At 41.8% G+C, this 14,883-nt stretch overlaps 1 protein-coding gene across 1 annotated transcript in view; it reads left to right on the forward strand.

Moving 5' to 3' along the window:
• The window catches only part of IL17RA (interleukin 17 receptor A), a 39,830-nt gene extending 30,272 nt beyond the window's left edge, over positions 1–9,558 (forward strand). The window contains exons 11-12 of the mRNA XM_089671838.1: positions 2,795–2,812; positions 4,151–9,558. Of these exons, the coding sequence (XP_089527964.1) occupies positions 2,795–2,812; positions 4,151–5,577 (1,445 nt within the window). The 3' untranslated portion in view covers positions 5,578–9,558. The remainder of the gene's footprint in view (positions 1–2,794; positions 2,813–4,150) is intronic.
• Positions 9,559–14,883: the final 5,325 nt, after the last annotated feature.

Below are 14,883 nucleotides of genomic sequence, written 5' to 3' on the forward strand. Positions count from 1 at the left end.
ATCATTTTTCAGAAAAACTCCACCTTTTGTCTTTTAAAAGTAATTTTGATCTCCAGTTAGTGATTTTGCCTGGGCTGAGATGATGTCATCAGTCTGCTGCAGCCCCCCATTTATCTGATTGTAACATTAGAAGTCACAAAGTAAGAGGCTGCAGCAGGGCCTGACCTACTGTACAGACACCAGGATTTACATGATGTGTCCTCTGTGAGCCGGCATCTCACCCAGGAAGTAGATGGGTGGATGATGCTTGAGCAAAAATGGCGCCTGGAGAGAAAAGCAGATGAAGGCATTGTCGGGGAAATGGTAAACTGACACAGGACTGAGAATGCGTGGGTCTGTTCTAATTTCCATTTGGGAGTCTGTCAAAATAAACAGAAAAAATTCCTTGTACTTGTATGGTATGTTGCAGGCTATGCTGCCTCAACTTTGTTTAAAGCATTCACAAAATAAACTTGTTACTTTTTTGTGGAGCATGGAAGGGTTAGGGCCGGTGTCAGACTTTTGTTATTGTCTGTGTGCCAGTTAGAGAAATCGCCCTCACTTCCTGTCGCACTGACACGAGGGCAAGAAATGAGACAAATGGGGTTGACTGGGAGGGGAAATCCCAGGCAGAAACAAAAACCCTTCCTAACTCTACTAAAAAGTGTTTCTGTTTCTGCATAATCGGAGCTAAACTAGAGGCTTGAGACTAAAAACCTAAAGAGCTGAGGCTCCCAATACTAAACAGATGGCGCACACAATACTAAAGAGATTAGACTTCCAGTACCAAAGAGATGAGAAACAACATACCAAAAGAGATGAGACCCAACATACTAAAAAGATGAGACCCAACATACTAAAAAGATGAGACCCAACATACTAAAAAGATGAGACCCAACATACTAAAAAGATGAGACCCAACATACTAAAAAGATGAGACCCAACATACTAACAAGATGAGACCCAACATACTAACAAGATGAGACCCAACATACTAACAAGATGAGACCCAACATACTAACAAGATGAGACCCAACATACTAACAAGATGAGACCCAACATACTAACAAGATGAGACCCAACATACTAAAAATATGAGACCCAACATACTAAAAAGATGAGACCGAGCATATGAAAGATATGAGATTCCCAATAAGAAAGAGATGAGACTCCCAGTACCAAAGAGATGAGACTCCCAGTACCAAAGAGATGAGACTCCCAGTACCAAAGAGATGAGACTCCCAGTACCAAAGAGATGAGACTCCCAGTACCAAAGAGATGAGACTCCCAGTACCAAAGAGATGAGACTCCCAACACTAATGTGATGAGACTCCCAACACTAAAGTGATGGGACTGACGATACTAAAGAGGCATGACACAAAATACTAAGGCACTAAGACACAGGGGTGGATTTACTAAAGGCAAATAAACTGTGCACTTTGCAAGTGCAGTCACATAAATTTTCTCCATAGCTTAGTGAATGTGGTGAAGCTTCATTTTGTAAAGAATACCCAAGCAGGTGCAAGAAAAACAAAAAGCAATCTTATTTTGCTTGCAGATCATTGGATGATGGAAATCAGCAGAGCTTTACTACATTTACTAAGCTCTGGGGAAAATGAGTGCAACTGCCTTTAGTAAATCCACCCCATAAAATACCAAAGAGATGAGATTAACAGTACCAAAGAGATGTGACTCCCAATACCAAAGGGATGCGACTCCCAATACCAAAGAGATGCGACTCCCAATACCAAAGAGATGCGACTCCCAATACCAAAGAGATGCGACTCCCAATACCAAAGAGATGCGACTCCCAATACCAAAGAGATGCGACTCCCCATACCAAAGAGATACGACTCCCCATACCAAAGAGATGCGACTCCCCATACCAAAGAGATGCGACTCCCCATACCAAAGAGATGCGACTCCCCATACCAAAGAGATGCGACTCCCAAATATAGAGATTATTATACAGGATTTATATAGCGCCAACGGTTTGTTCAGTGCTTTACATTATAGTGGGAGACAATACAGTAACAATACAGTTCAATACAAGAGGGAATTGAGGGCTGAGAGATAAGACTTGCAGTACTAGGGAGGCAAACCAGAGCTGTTTTGTAGACTACAAAGAGACCCCACACCCCCCAGATCTAGCTGTGGCTCACAGAACTATGTTTCCCATGATTCTCGGGAACTGTAGTGAGAGCTGTGGCCAGTGACTGGGCAGTTCTTTGCTCTCAAGTAACTGTCCACATACCTGCACGTTTCCATCATTTACCCGCCATGTTCATATGCTATACATCAAGAGGTAAGGATGTGCATGGACTGGACAGACCAAGAGGGGGGAAGAAGGGCAGCAAAAAACAGATCTACCATACACATTTACCCCTGCAAAGATTATACAAGGATGTTAACATGATGGTAGCCTGAGTGAAGGGGAGAGAATAGTTGGGTTCAGATTTATGAACTGAAAGATAAATCAATCAAGGCCTGCGGATGTTGCCTCTTTTAGGGTGACTGATTCTGGCAGTGCTGGAGTCAGCTACAGTAGGGGGTTGCTTTTAAAAAGATGCATTAAAATTCTAACTGGAGTTTAGCTTTAAGTATAATTTGCGGTTCTCAGTGGATGGTGGTGTTCACATCTGTTCCATTCTTCTCTGATTTTGTTGTGGGTGTTCTGCGGATTGTGAGTCACTGTTCCTAGTGCCAAATCCAGCTCCGTGGGCACAGTGTGACTCAGAATGCAGAAAAATAGAGGGACACTTTTTTTTTTCTCAAGTAATGAGTATTAATGTTTTTTTTTTTTTTCCTCTTTCAGATTGCTTCAACCTTTCAGGTAATTGTGGTGAGCATGTGGGACAGAATGAGTGTGACATTGCAAAAATACATTGCCAAACATCTATCTAAAACCCAAACATTAGGGTTAGGCAACCCCAGAGAGGTGGAGATCCACTTTAAATATACAGAAAAAACAAAAGATCATTGTAGGGGACTGTGGATCTCTGCAGCTCCTCCAGAGTTACCATGGGCCTCTTGGCTGCTCTGATTAATGCTCGCCTTGCCCAGCCTGTCAGTTTAGGTGGACAGCCATGTCTTGGTAGGTTTGCAGTTGTGCCATACGCTTTACATTTTTGGATGATGGATTGAACAGTGATCCTTGCGATGTTCAAAGATTGGGATATTTTTGTATACCCTAACCCTGCTTTAAACTTCTCCACAACTTTATCCCTGTCCTGTCTTGTGTGTTCCTTGGCCTTCATGATGCTGTTTGTTCACTAATGTTCTCTAACAAACCTCTGAGGGCTTCACAGAACAGCTGTATTTATACTGAGATTAAATTGCACACAGGTTATGAAGGCAATTGGTTCCATTAGATTTTAGTTAGGGGTATCAGAGTAAAGGGGGCTGAATACAAATGCATGGTACACTTTTCAGATATTTATTTGTAAAAAATGTTGAAAACCATTTAACATTTTCCTTACACATAAACATTTGGTCTTACACATAAACTCCCAATAAAATACATTTACATTTTTGGCTGTAATATGACAAAATCTGGAAAATTTCAAGGAGTATGAATACTTTTTCAAGGCACTGTATTTTATCCTTTTAAAGACCCTGCAAGTACAGAAAAATGTAATGCTTTGAAAAACAAAATGCAGGGGAAATATATTCATATAGACTTTAGGTTTCTTTTGGGTACACAAAACGGTAACATTTATTTAGACAGACCTCCAAATTATTGAGTTATGGGACCCAAAGCCATCTCACTATAGTCATGGGCTGACCAGTTTGGTGTAGATGAACTTGAGTGGCCTGCACAGAGCCCTAATATCAACCCTACTGAACACCTTGATTGTGAGCCAGGTCTTCTTATCCATCATCAATCAGTACTTGGCCTCATGAAAGGGCACAAATTTCCCACACACTTAAAAATCTTGTGGAAAGCCTTCCTGAAAGAGCGGAGACTGTTTTAACCCCAAGGGTGCATGTCCATATTAATGCCCATGGTTTTGGACTTGGATGTCCAAGAAGATCATAGATGTGTAATGATCAGGTGTCTACATACTTTTGGGTCAATTCTAAATCTAGATTGGTAGTCTTTCAGGTAAGTCCATCTTCTATTCTTTCACTTTTGCTGATACTCTTTTCTTTTTTTTTTTTTCCTCTGCAGAGAAAGTCACACCAAGTCCACTGGGATCTCCCGGTAAGGGGGAAGGAACTCCAACCAGAAAGAAGGTGTGGTTGGTGTACTCTGCAGATCATGGACACTATATTAAAGTGGTGATAAGGTTGGCCGATTTTATGCGGTCAGCGTGGGGCATGGATGTGGTGCTAGACCGCTTTCATGTTCTAGAAATGAGCGCCATAACTCCCATGGCTTGGTTGGACCGCCAAAAAGATGAAATAAAGAAAACAAATGGGACAATTCTAATCCTTTGTTCCAGAGGGGTGCAAGAGAAGTGGAAGGCGATGCAGAATGTTAAGAAGCAAAAGATGACTTTGAGGGAAGACCGAGAACATCCAATAGAGGACCTCTTTACCCCTACACTATCACTCATTCTCCCAGACTTCCAGAAAACAATGCCCTATGGTCATTATGTGGTAGCATATTTCAGCAGCATCTCCACTCCAGCAGACATACCCTCACTGCTGGAAATCTGCCCAAAATATTCATTGACTGAAAATCTGCAAGAACTTTTCTTCCGGATACAGAGACAGGAGCAGCACCAACCACATGTACAGCTAACTGTCAGCCATGAAGAACATCCAAGCTACCGACGTTTAGTAAAGGCGATAGGGAGGTGCAGCGAATGGCAGAAATGTAACTTGGGTTGGTTTGAGAAAGAGTGTTTGTTGATACCAGTTGAGGACATAGAAGACACAGAGGAGGAAGAGGATATGGATGATAACATCACCCGCAAAGTCTGCCCAAGGATACGTTTCCCTGAAACTTCAGTCTATGTGGTGGAACCACTTATCTCGAAGCCAGATTCAGTCAAGGTTTTAGATCCCACAATTGTGATTGGAGCTTCAAGCACCCAAGTTGAACCTTACCTGTCTGATACAGATCCATTGGTGTCAGTTGTACAACCATTACTTCCAGAAGTAACATCAGCAGTAGTCTGCATTCAGGAACCACGCTTGATAGGAGAAGATCCATTACTGGGAGAACTCAATAAAGGTCTACTGAGGCAAGAAGTATCTATCCAATCTGACCATGGTGTCCTGTCTATAGAACAGCTCAGGGAAGCCCAAGAGAGATTTTTCCAGAATTCCTTGGAAGATCCAAATATGTTTTCTGCCATGGAATTTATGGATGCTTCAGGTCAAGATTTAGTGGACCCTATCTTTGATATGGCTAGAGATCAGCCAGTTAAAGCTGGTGATCAGCTCCATGAAATTTTCCTTGATGGACAGTTAATTACCCCTGCAGTGGACCCTGATACAAGTCTGCCTGATAGGCATTCTGTACAACTTGCAGACCAGGGATACAGCACATGGAACCCATATGAGATGGACTTAAAAGCAATAAAAATGGAGTCGTTGAAACTCTTTCTTCAAAATGAGGGGGGTTTACTGAATTTTGAACAAGTATGAAAAAGATTTTGGTACCAATCCTTAGGGCTGGACCAGTACTCAGCCTGTCAGTTTATTAGAAACCAATAAAGCCAGCTGATGCAGTTTCACCTGTTCTTGAAGAATGAAGGCTTCATCACTTTAAAGGGGACTGTTGTTTTCAAACATGATATAAGTGCCTAATTACCTTTTTAAAATGTAGTGGTTATATAGAAGTATTGACATAATGAATAGGATATAAGATAACTTGCACTACATCTGCATTTAGAGCCTTAGCCCACTTGTGTCTGGTTGGTTCTTTCCCATGTAGCCTTATTCACCTGGTACCATGTGATGTTCTGACACTGTAAATGCCTGTACTGGCCAGTACTTTGCTTGATCACTGCTTTGTGATAGATCATAGTCAGGCCACTTGAGAACGTTATCATGGAGAAAGAGGTTCAGGAACATTGCTGTTTCATGCCAGATCTGGGTAAGGGGGAAGGAACTCAGACATAGTGAGAGATTAACAAACCTGTGGGATTATTCACTTGTACCGATCAAGGAGGCCAAGGAGAAACTTGATAAATGAAAGTACCAAAACTCCTGAATGAAGGAGTTTTAGTGCGCTTTCAGAGAGTGCACCACACTTGCAAGATGTAATAGATGTCTATGGCTCAGTGCAGCTAGCCTGCAGGAAAGCCGCAGTGCATCAGTATGAAAGCAGCCCTGTAAGGGGCTCAGGACAGTAAAGGCTTGTTTACACTTGCAGTTTGATGGAAGGTAAAACCCCATAGTTCATTGTGGCATGTGGCCAGTTGCCAAATCACTTAAGTAATAAAATATAATAGTGGTGTAGCACTGATGTGCAAACGCCACAATAATAAGATAAAAAACATAAATCACATAAATGAATGAATATAAATATATAAGTGATAGATCTTTCAAGATCTAGAAAAACAGTGTCTCAAACTGTGATATTATCAGTACACAAAGTGCATATGATGAAGCTGGTCCTATGCCCACACCGTCATACAGTGACAATACCCAGTCCCACTTGGGACCAAACCCCAAAAGACTAGTTGCTATATACAGTGGATCCCAAAATAAGGGATATGATCACAAACAAAGTGAATGATATATAAAGTGTATCCCAAAATTGTGATATAAACCAAATAAAGTGACTAGTGAATAATGTTAAGCACAATATATAAACATAAACTTCATAAACACATAAAACGATAAAAAGTGTCCAACAAATTGCCAGGAATAGCAAAGATGGCAATTACTGCCAAAATGTGCCTATATCTTCAAACCACGTGCTATAGTGCTGGTGTAAGTGGTGAGCATATATCCTTAGATGGCAGGCACGCCCCCTCACCTCCTTGCTGAGACCCAAAAGGGTCAACACGCCTTTTGGATCACTCAGATCCATTAATTCTTTAGTGCCAGTTTGGTTAGATCTCAGTTAACCCACCAATATGTCTATGCATTATGGGAGGAGACTGGAACACCTGTATGAGGCCACACAAACACAGGGTGATCATGCCATGTGCTTGAAAAGCTATTTCCCACTACTAAAAAATGTCATGCAACTTCATACCAAACTTTGGTGTGGAATTGCAAAAAAAAATATTTTTTAAAAAGATAAGTACAACCAGAGGCGTCCCTAGGGTTGGTATCACCTGGTGTGGTAACACTTGGTGACACCCCCTCCGACGATCCCCGCAGAATGGATCAGATCTGCGGATTGAGCATAATGGATCAGACTCCGTTCCATTATGCTCAATCCGCAGATCCGATCCATCCTGCGGGGATCGTCGGCTTTCCTTACAACTTACCTTTTCTTGGAGCGGGTCCGGTGTAGCGGCAAGATGTGTCTCCCATGTAGATATGTCCCCCCTGAAGCAACTGCGCATGTCCCGGTTTCAGGCGCGATCAATCGATGATAGAACTACTGTATCCAACCATGTACCTTTGGTGAAGTAACCCCTTCCATGCCAATTTGCTTCAGGGGGGACATATCTACATGGGAGACACATCTTGCCGCTACACCGGTGTCACCCTGTATAGGTTGCATGCCGACAATCCCCGCAGGATCATCGGCATGCAACCTATATGGGGTGACACCGGACCCGCTCCAAGAAAAGGTGAGTTGTAAAGTAAGCCGACAATCCCCACAGGATGGATCGGATCCATCCTGTGGGGATCGTCACCTTGCTTTAAAACTTCCCTTTTTGTGGAGCAGGTCCGGTGTCACCCCGTGCGGTCGGTGTCGCCCGGTGTGCGGACTGCAACCCCGTCACCTGCCTCGGGGCGCCACTGAGTATGACCAAAGCTTTTTTTTTTTTTTTTTTTTTTTGGTCATACTTCACTTGTGGGTCACAGGAGTGCACTTACTTGGGCATTCCTGTGTCCCAGAATTAGCCAACAGTGGGCTGAAGCCTGCTATCGGCTGACTTTACAGAGCTGTCCAGGCTCTTGAAGGATCCTTGCAATGTCACATCGCAGAGAGCCTGAGCCAGCTTCTCCCACCCCCTCTCCAGCCTAGTGCTCCTATGAGTGCTAGAGGAGCAGAGCAGAGAGGGGTGACTGACAGTCACCCCTCTCTGCTCAGAGCTGACCAAAAACGAATCAATGATCGCTTAGTTCTCAGGCTTAGAGTTGGTGGGGGACAGCTGCAGCATTAGACTGATCTTGTAGGATGGAGGCGAGTTTAGATATTTGTTTTTATCTATTCCCACGTGTCTCCTTTTTAAATGGTTTCTTAATATTTGTCTGAATATGTAATATACTGTAGTACAATTGTATCATTTTATCATTGGTCTTAGACTTGTATTTTGCACCTTAAAAGTCCCACTCTGATTAAGTGATTATGTATACGTTTTTTGAGGGATGTTGTGGCTTTGATTATCCTCCACACCGCAAAGTTATTTTTCTGTTTGCCCAATATTTATTCTGCTTAGTGCCATTGCCCTGCCTGTAAAAGGGTAGGTGCTGTTTTACCAAAATCCACCCACCCTTCGTCAAAGTGTCTTAACCAGTTACAACTGTGCTATAGTCAAATGACGGCTACAGTGCAGTTGTCCAGTTCTGGGAGGGCGTCATATGACGTCCTCCCAGAACACGCACCCCCAGCAGCATGCACCCAGCACTGTCAGTCATGTGATTAGCTGTGTCCGTAGGACACAGTGATCACTATGTAAAAGGCTAATCACAACGGCCTTTTACCACGTGATCAGCTGTGTCCAATTACACAAATGTCACAGAGCAGATCTGTACTGATAATCAGGGCCACCCAGTAGTGCCCATCAGGGCCACCCAGTAGTGCCCATCAGCGCCACCCAGCAGTGCCACCTATTAGTTCTCTTCAGTGCCCATCATTGCTGCATATCAGTGCAGCATAATCAGTGCCTCCTCATCAATGCCTACAAGGGCCACCTCATCAGTGCTGCCTATCCCTGCCACCTCATCAGTGCTGCCTATCAGTGCAGCCTCATCAATGCACATCAGTGAGGGAGAAAAATTACCTGTTTCCAAAATTTTATAATACAAAGAAAAACTACTTTTTTTTTTTTTAATTTTTATGCTTTTTTTTCTATAGTGCAAACAATAAAAACCCCACTAGCTATTAAATACCACCAAAAGAAAGAAAACAATCGGCCGGTTTTTTTCCAACATGACCAATTTAAAAAATGTGTCAAAATCACGAAAAACAGCCGACCAATTCACCCACTAACGATCCGAAAATCGGCCGACTATTCTTTCGGACGAATTTTCGGCCGAATTTTGACCCATCTATGGCCTGCTTTAGCCTCAGAAATGTTTCCTTCTCTCAGTCATTTGAACTAATACTTTTGTAAAATGTGATGCTGTATACAAGGTCATTATGTTGTCTTTACAAACGTTTGCTTAGTGACCTTACTGCACTGTCTCCATTTCTTGCACCACTGTGTCTAAACTGATACACTGATATATGTGTATAAATAATATTTACATGTTATTAAAGCTGAACTCCAGACATGTAAGAGAAGTGTGCTTACCTGCCAAAGGATTTGTCTTTCTGCCAATCCAGTTCTTAGATTTACTCAGCTCTGCCACACTGCACACTTTGGTGTAAGGTATTTGTATGCCAGTGTTTTCTAATGTTAACCTTTTTATTGCAAAGTGGACTTTTTTTTGGAAAGGCTAGAGAAGGGAATGGATAGAACCCCTGTGCATTTTATCTTCACTGCCTTTCCTATGGACATAACCCTGAAAGGATTTTGCTCCAAAGTGGGTACAGGTGTCACCTGCAACAGTTACACAATCTTCATCTGGACAAAAGAAGAAGTGAATCTCTGAAGCAGGGCACAGAAAAAGGGCAATAGTAAGCTGGGGGGCAGATTGGAGGCTATATCCTTTACCCTCTTCCCAAAAGATTAAAAAATGCTTTTACTTTAGATTTAGCCCTCTGGCCCATGTTGATGGGAAAATGCAGTGTGATCTCAAGTACATTCTGCTTCCATTTAAAACTGTACTTCTGTGGATCACAGGAGTGCAGTCCGTTCTGCATTCCTGTGACCTGTTTTCAGCCCACTGTCAGCTGGCATCACAGAGCTGGTCCAGGCTCTGAAAAGATCCTAACCATATGGTCATATGGAAAATTAGACCAGCACCTGGCTCAGCCTCTCGGTGATCCTCTGAAAGCCTGAGCCAGCTACTCCCTCCCCTCCACAGCCCAGCGCACCAGTGAGTGCTGGAGGGGCAGAGCAGACAGCCAGTAACTGACAGTCACGGCTCTCAGCTCAGAGTGGGGGGGGGGGACTGAGTGGTCAGGGGTATTTTCATATAAACATTGGGGTGTAGCGCTGATCCTAAAAAAAAAAAGGTAAAGTATTGTAACTCCCTCAATAGGAATGTATTTTCTATATGATGGGTTTGGATCCCTGAAATACCAAAAACCTTTCCGTACTACAGGACACCTTCCTCCTTCCTAGAACTGAGGAAATGAAATGAGATGATCCTTGGGAGTCTTAACGTCCTACAGAGCGCTCCCTTATTGAGAGTGGGTCAGGTGGGTGTGGCAGAAAACATCAAATGCAACAAGAATCTCCTTAGCTGATTCCACAAAGTGAGTAGATGAAAATAAATTTAAATTTTAATTATAATTCCCCCTCCTAGTCAAAAAATGTGAAGTGGTAAATTACTATTTTGGAATGAGGTGCTATAGTGCACCTCCCCCAGAATATGGAATACCTTGCAAAATGCAATATATATCTATGGTGAAACAATCATTAACCACATCAATACCGGGCACTTTTACCCTCTTCCTGCCCAGGCCATTTTTCAGGTTTCAGCACTTTCACACTTTGAATGACAATTGCGCGGTCATACAACATTGTACCCAAACTAAAATTTTATCATTTTGTTCACACAACTAGAGCTTTCTTCTGGTGGTATTTAATCACCATTGAAGTTTTTATTTTTTGGTAAATTAACAAAAAAAGACCAACATTTTTTTTTTTTAAAAACACGTTTTTCTTTGTTTCTGTTATAAAAATTTGCAAATAAATAATTGTTCTTCATAAATTTAGGCCAAGATGTATTCTGCTACATGTCTTTGGTGAAAATAACCCAAATCAGTGTTTACTATGTACAGTGGGGATCGAAAGTTTGGGCACCCCACCTAAAAATTTGTATTAATGTGCATAAAGAAGCCAAGGAAAGATGGAAAAATCTCCAAAAGGCAGCAAATTACAGATTAGACATTCTTATAATATGTCAACAAAAGTTAGATTTTATTTCCATCATTTACACTTTGAAAATAACAGAAAACAAAAAAATGGCGTCTGGAAAAGTTTGGGCACCCTGCAGAGTTAATATCTTGTACTGCCCCCTTTGGCAAGTATCACAGCTTGTAAACGCTTTTTGGAGCCAGCCAAGAGTCTTTCAATTCTTGTTTGAGGTATCTTTGCCCATTCTTCCTTACAAAAGTCTTCCAGTCCTTTGAGATTTCTGGGCTGTCTGTCATGCATTGCTCTTTTAAGGTCTATCCATAGATTTTCAATTATGTTGAGGTCAGGAGATTGTGAAGGCCATGGCAAAACCTTCAGTTTACGCCTCTTGATGTAATCCCCCGTGGATTTCAAAGTGTGTTTAAGATCATTATCCATTTGTAGAAGCCATCCTCTCTTTAACTTTAGCTTTTTCACAGATGGCATCAAGTTACCATCCAAAATTTGCTGAAATTTTATTGAATCCATTTTTCCTTCTACTCATGAGATGTTCCCTGTGCCACTGGCTGCAACACAACCCCAAAGCATGATTGATCCAACCCCATGCTTAACAGTTTAACAGAGGTTCTTTTCATTAAATTCTGTGCCCCTTCTTCTCCAAACGTACCTTTGCTCATTCTGGCCAAAAAGTTCAATTTTAACCTCATCGGTCCACAGAACTTGTTTCCAAAATGCATCAGGCTTGTCTATATGTTCATTTGCAAAGTTCAAACGATGATTTTTGTGATGAGGACGTAGAAGAGGTTTTCTTCTGATGGCTCTTCCATGAAGACCATATTTGTACAAGTATCTCTTTATAGTGGAATAGTGTACCACAACTCCAGTGTCTGCCAGATCTTTCTGGAGGGATCGTGCAGTCAAACGTGGGTTTTGAATTGTTTTTCTCACAATCCTGCGAGCTGTTCTGTCTGATATTCTTCTTGGTCTTCCAGATCTTGCTTTAACTTCGACTGTTCCTGATGACTGCCATTTCTTAATTACATTCCGAACAGAGGATATTGACATCTGAAAACGCTTTGCTATCTTCTTATAGCCTTCTCCTGCTTTGTGAGCGTCAACTATTTTCAGTTTTAGTTCTCTAGACAACTGCTTAGAAGAACCCATGGTGCTGATTGTTGGGGCAAGGTCAGATGAGTCTGGGCATTTAAAACCTTTGAGATTGACATCACCTGGTCTTCCCAGACGATGATTGAGAACAATCCATGACACTGGCAGGTCTCAGCTTGGCAAAGGGGGCAGTGCATGCTATAAATTCTGCAGGGTGCCCAAACTTTTGCAGACGCCATTTTTTTGTTTTCTGTTATTTTGAAAGTGTAAATGATGGAAATAAAATCTAACTTTTGTTGACATATTATAAGAATGTCTAATCTGTAATTTGATGCCTTTTGGAGATTTTTCCATCTTTCCTTGGCTTCTTTATGCACATTAATACAAATGTTTAGCTGGGGTGCCCAAACTTTCGTTCCCCACTGTAGTCTGTAGGAAAGTTATAGAGTTCACAAACTATGGTATAGATCTGAATATTGATCAATCCTGAAGTACTGACTGGTCTAATTTATTGAGGCCCAAAAATGTCAGAACAGTACAGATATCCCCCAAATTACCTCTTTTTGCAAAGTAGACAGTCCGACGTACTTCATAAGAGGCATGGCGAGTTTTTTGAAGTTGCAATTTTTTTGGCATAATTTTTTGGAAAAAACAAATGAAAAAATTTTTATTTTTTTTACATACTGTCACCAGTGCAGTACAGCATCAGCATATAACTGGTTGTGGTGGTGATCAGGGACACTGACTGGTGACAGTACAAAAAAAAAAAAATGTTATAAATTTTTTTATTAAATTTTGTTTCTCTTTTTATAAGATTTTTTTTTTTTTTCATATCACACTATGACCAAAGTAGTATAATGTTACCATAGTAAAGTTGTACTACTTTGGGGAAGTGATCAGTATTTTTTTTTTTTACACAATTTGATTGCTTATAACAAAGAATTTCTTTGCCATCAGCAAGCATTTAACTGAATGAAATCGATTCATTCAAGGTTTTTTTTTTGTTGTGATCAGCTGTGATTGGCCATGGCTAATCACATGACACAGATGAGCTGTGATTGGCTCAGCCTGTACATGTGATCACTGACCATTCACAGCTAGACACACTTGTATACAATGGATGGCATGAAAGGAAGCCATCCATTGTATACAACTGTCATGTGACCTGCTGTTATTGGTCACAGCACTGGCAACGGGGCCAGTACACAGATCTGTCATCGGCTGTGTCCGAGATAGATGGCTGGTGACAGATCTCACCACAACGTGGCTCTGAGGGCACGCACAAAGCGTGATCCGGGAAGGACGTCATATGACGCTCTCCTGGAGGGACAAGAGGTTCGCCTGGCCTTCATTTTGACTATAGGCTGGGTGGCAAGTGGTTAAAATAGTGTATGTGCTATAATACTCCTCCCCCATTTAAAATGTTGACTGCTAATACAGGTATTTAATACATAATGTGCAGTATACAATACAAATATTAACTAAATAGTCTGTGCATAAATCAATTTCAAAGCCATGTGCAAATATAGTCCATAAAACCCATTTCTTATGCTTCAGTGCACTGAGTGATAAACAGGACTGGTGCTTCCACATGTGCTCCCCCTTTTCCACCACACTCACCATAAAGTTAGACCCCTGTTTCCAGTGGGTCCAACACACTTTGGGTAACTCTCCACTCTGCTACATATGCGCTGGATAGCCCCTCCAAAAGAATCGCAGATCTTCCATGTGCCAGACCTCGAAGGTGTATGCCAGAACTTTGTGTTGGTACCGGACCGTAGGGAATATGCCAAAGAGAAAGGAAAGCTTCAATAGTGTACAACCTTTTTATTCAAAAAAGAAATGTGCCAAAAACACGCTTGCATCCCAATGTTTATATGTATTTACACATTCTTGTTAGAGTGTGATAGGTGTTAGCAGCAGTCCTCACTGTTGCGCAGTACCAATTTAATGGTCAGTGGTGATCGCTCAGTTCTCACTGCAGAGCCAGAAGGGGACAGATTCAGCATCAGATCAATGCTGCATCCACCTAGGTGGATATGTTGTTTTTTTTAAAGCCGATATCTCTTTTATAAGATCAGTTTGATACCCTCCTGAAATCATTCACAGTCCACTGACAGACTTGACCTCCTAAGCTGCACCTGCCTGCTTCAAGCTGTTTTCCTATTCCCCTTGTCTTGTAATGTAAGAGAAGCAGTTCTGGTGTGAATAAAAGCTTGTCAACACAGGCCCTTACTCAAAAGATGGAGCAAGAACCCACATCACTTCATTGGGTCTCATCTTAATAATGCACATTCTGATTGGTCACCAAGTGTTACTGTGCCCAGAACCTCAATACATTATGGGAGAATATATCATTAAAATCATTTTCAGGTTCAAGTTCACCTTTGGGAACATTAGGATGGAGCATATAACATGCTCCCACTCCTGTAGCCGCTTGGTGATCTGCTGCCTCTGTATGACAGAACATGGAGAAGTTCCCCGTACCAGCAGTCACTTTTTGAAAGGAGCTCGGCTGTGTGGG

This window comes from Staurois parvus, unplaced genomic scaffold, assembly GCF_062004578.1.
Source record: "Staurois parvus isolate SC_StPar_1 unplaced genomic scaffold, SC_StPar_1.0 ptg000114l, whole genome shotgun sequence".
Lineage (NCBI taxonomy): Eukaryota > Metazoa > Chordata > Amphibia > Anura > Ranidae > Staurois > Staurois parvus.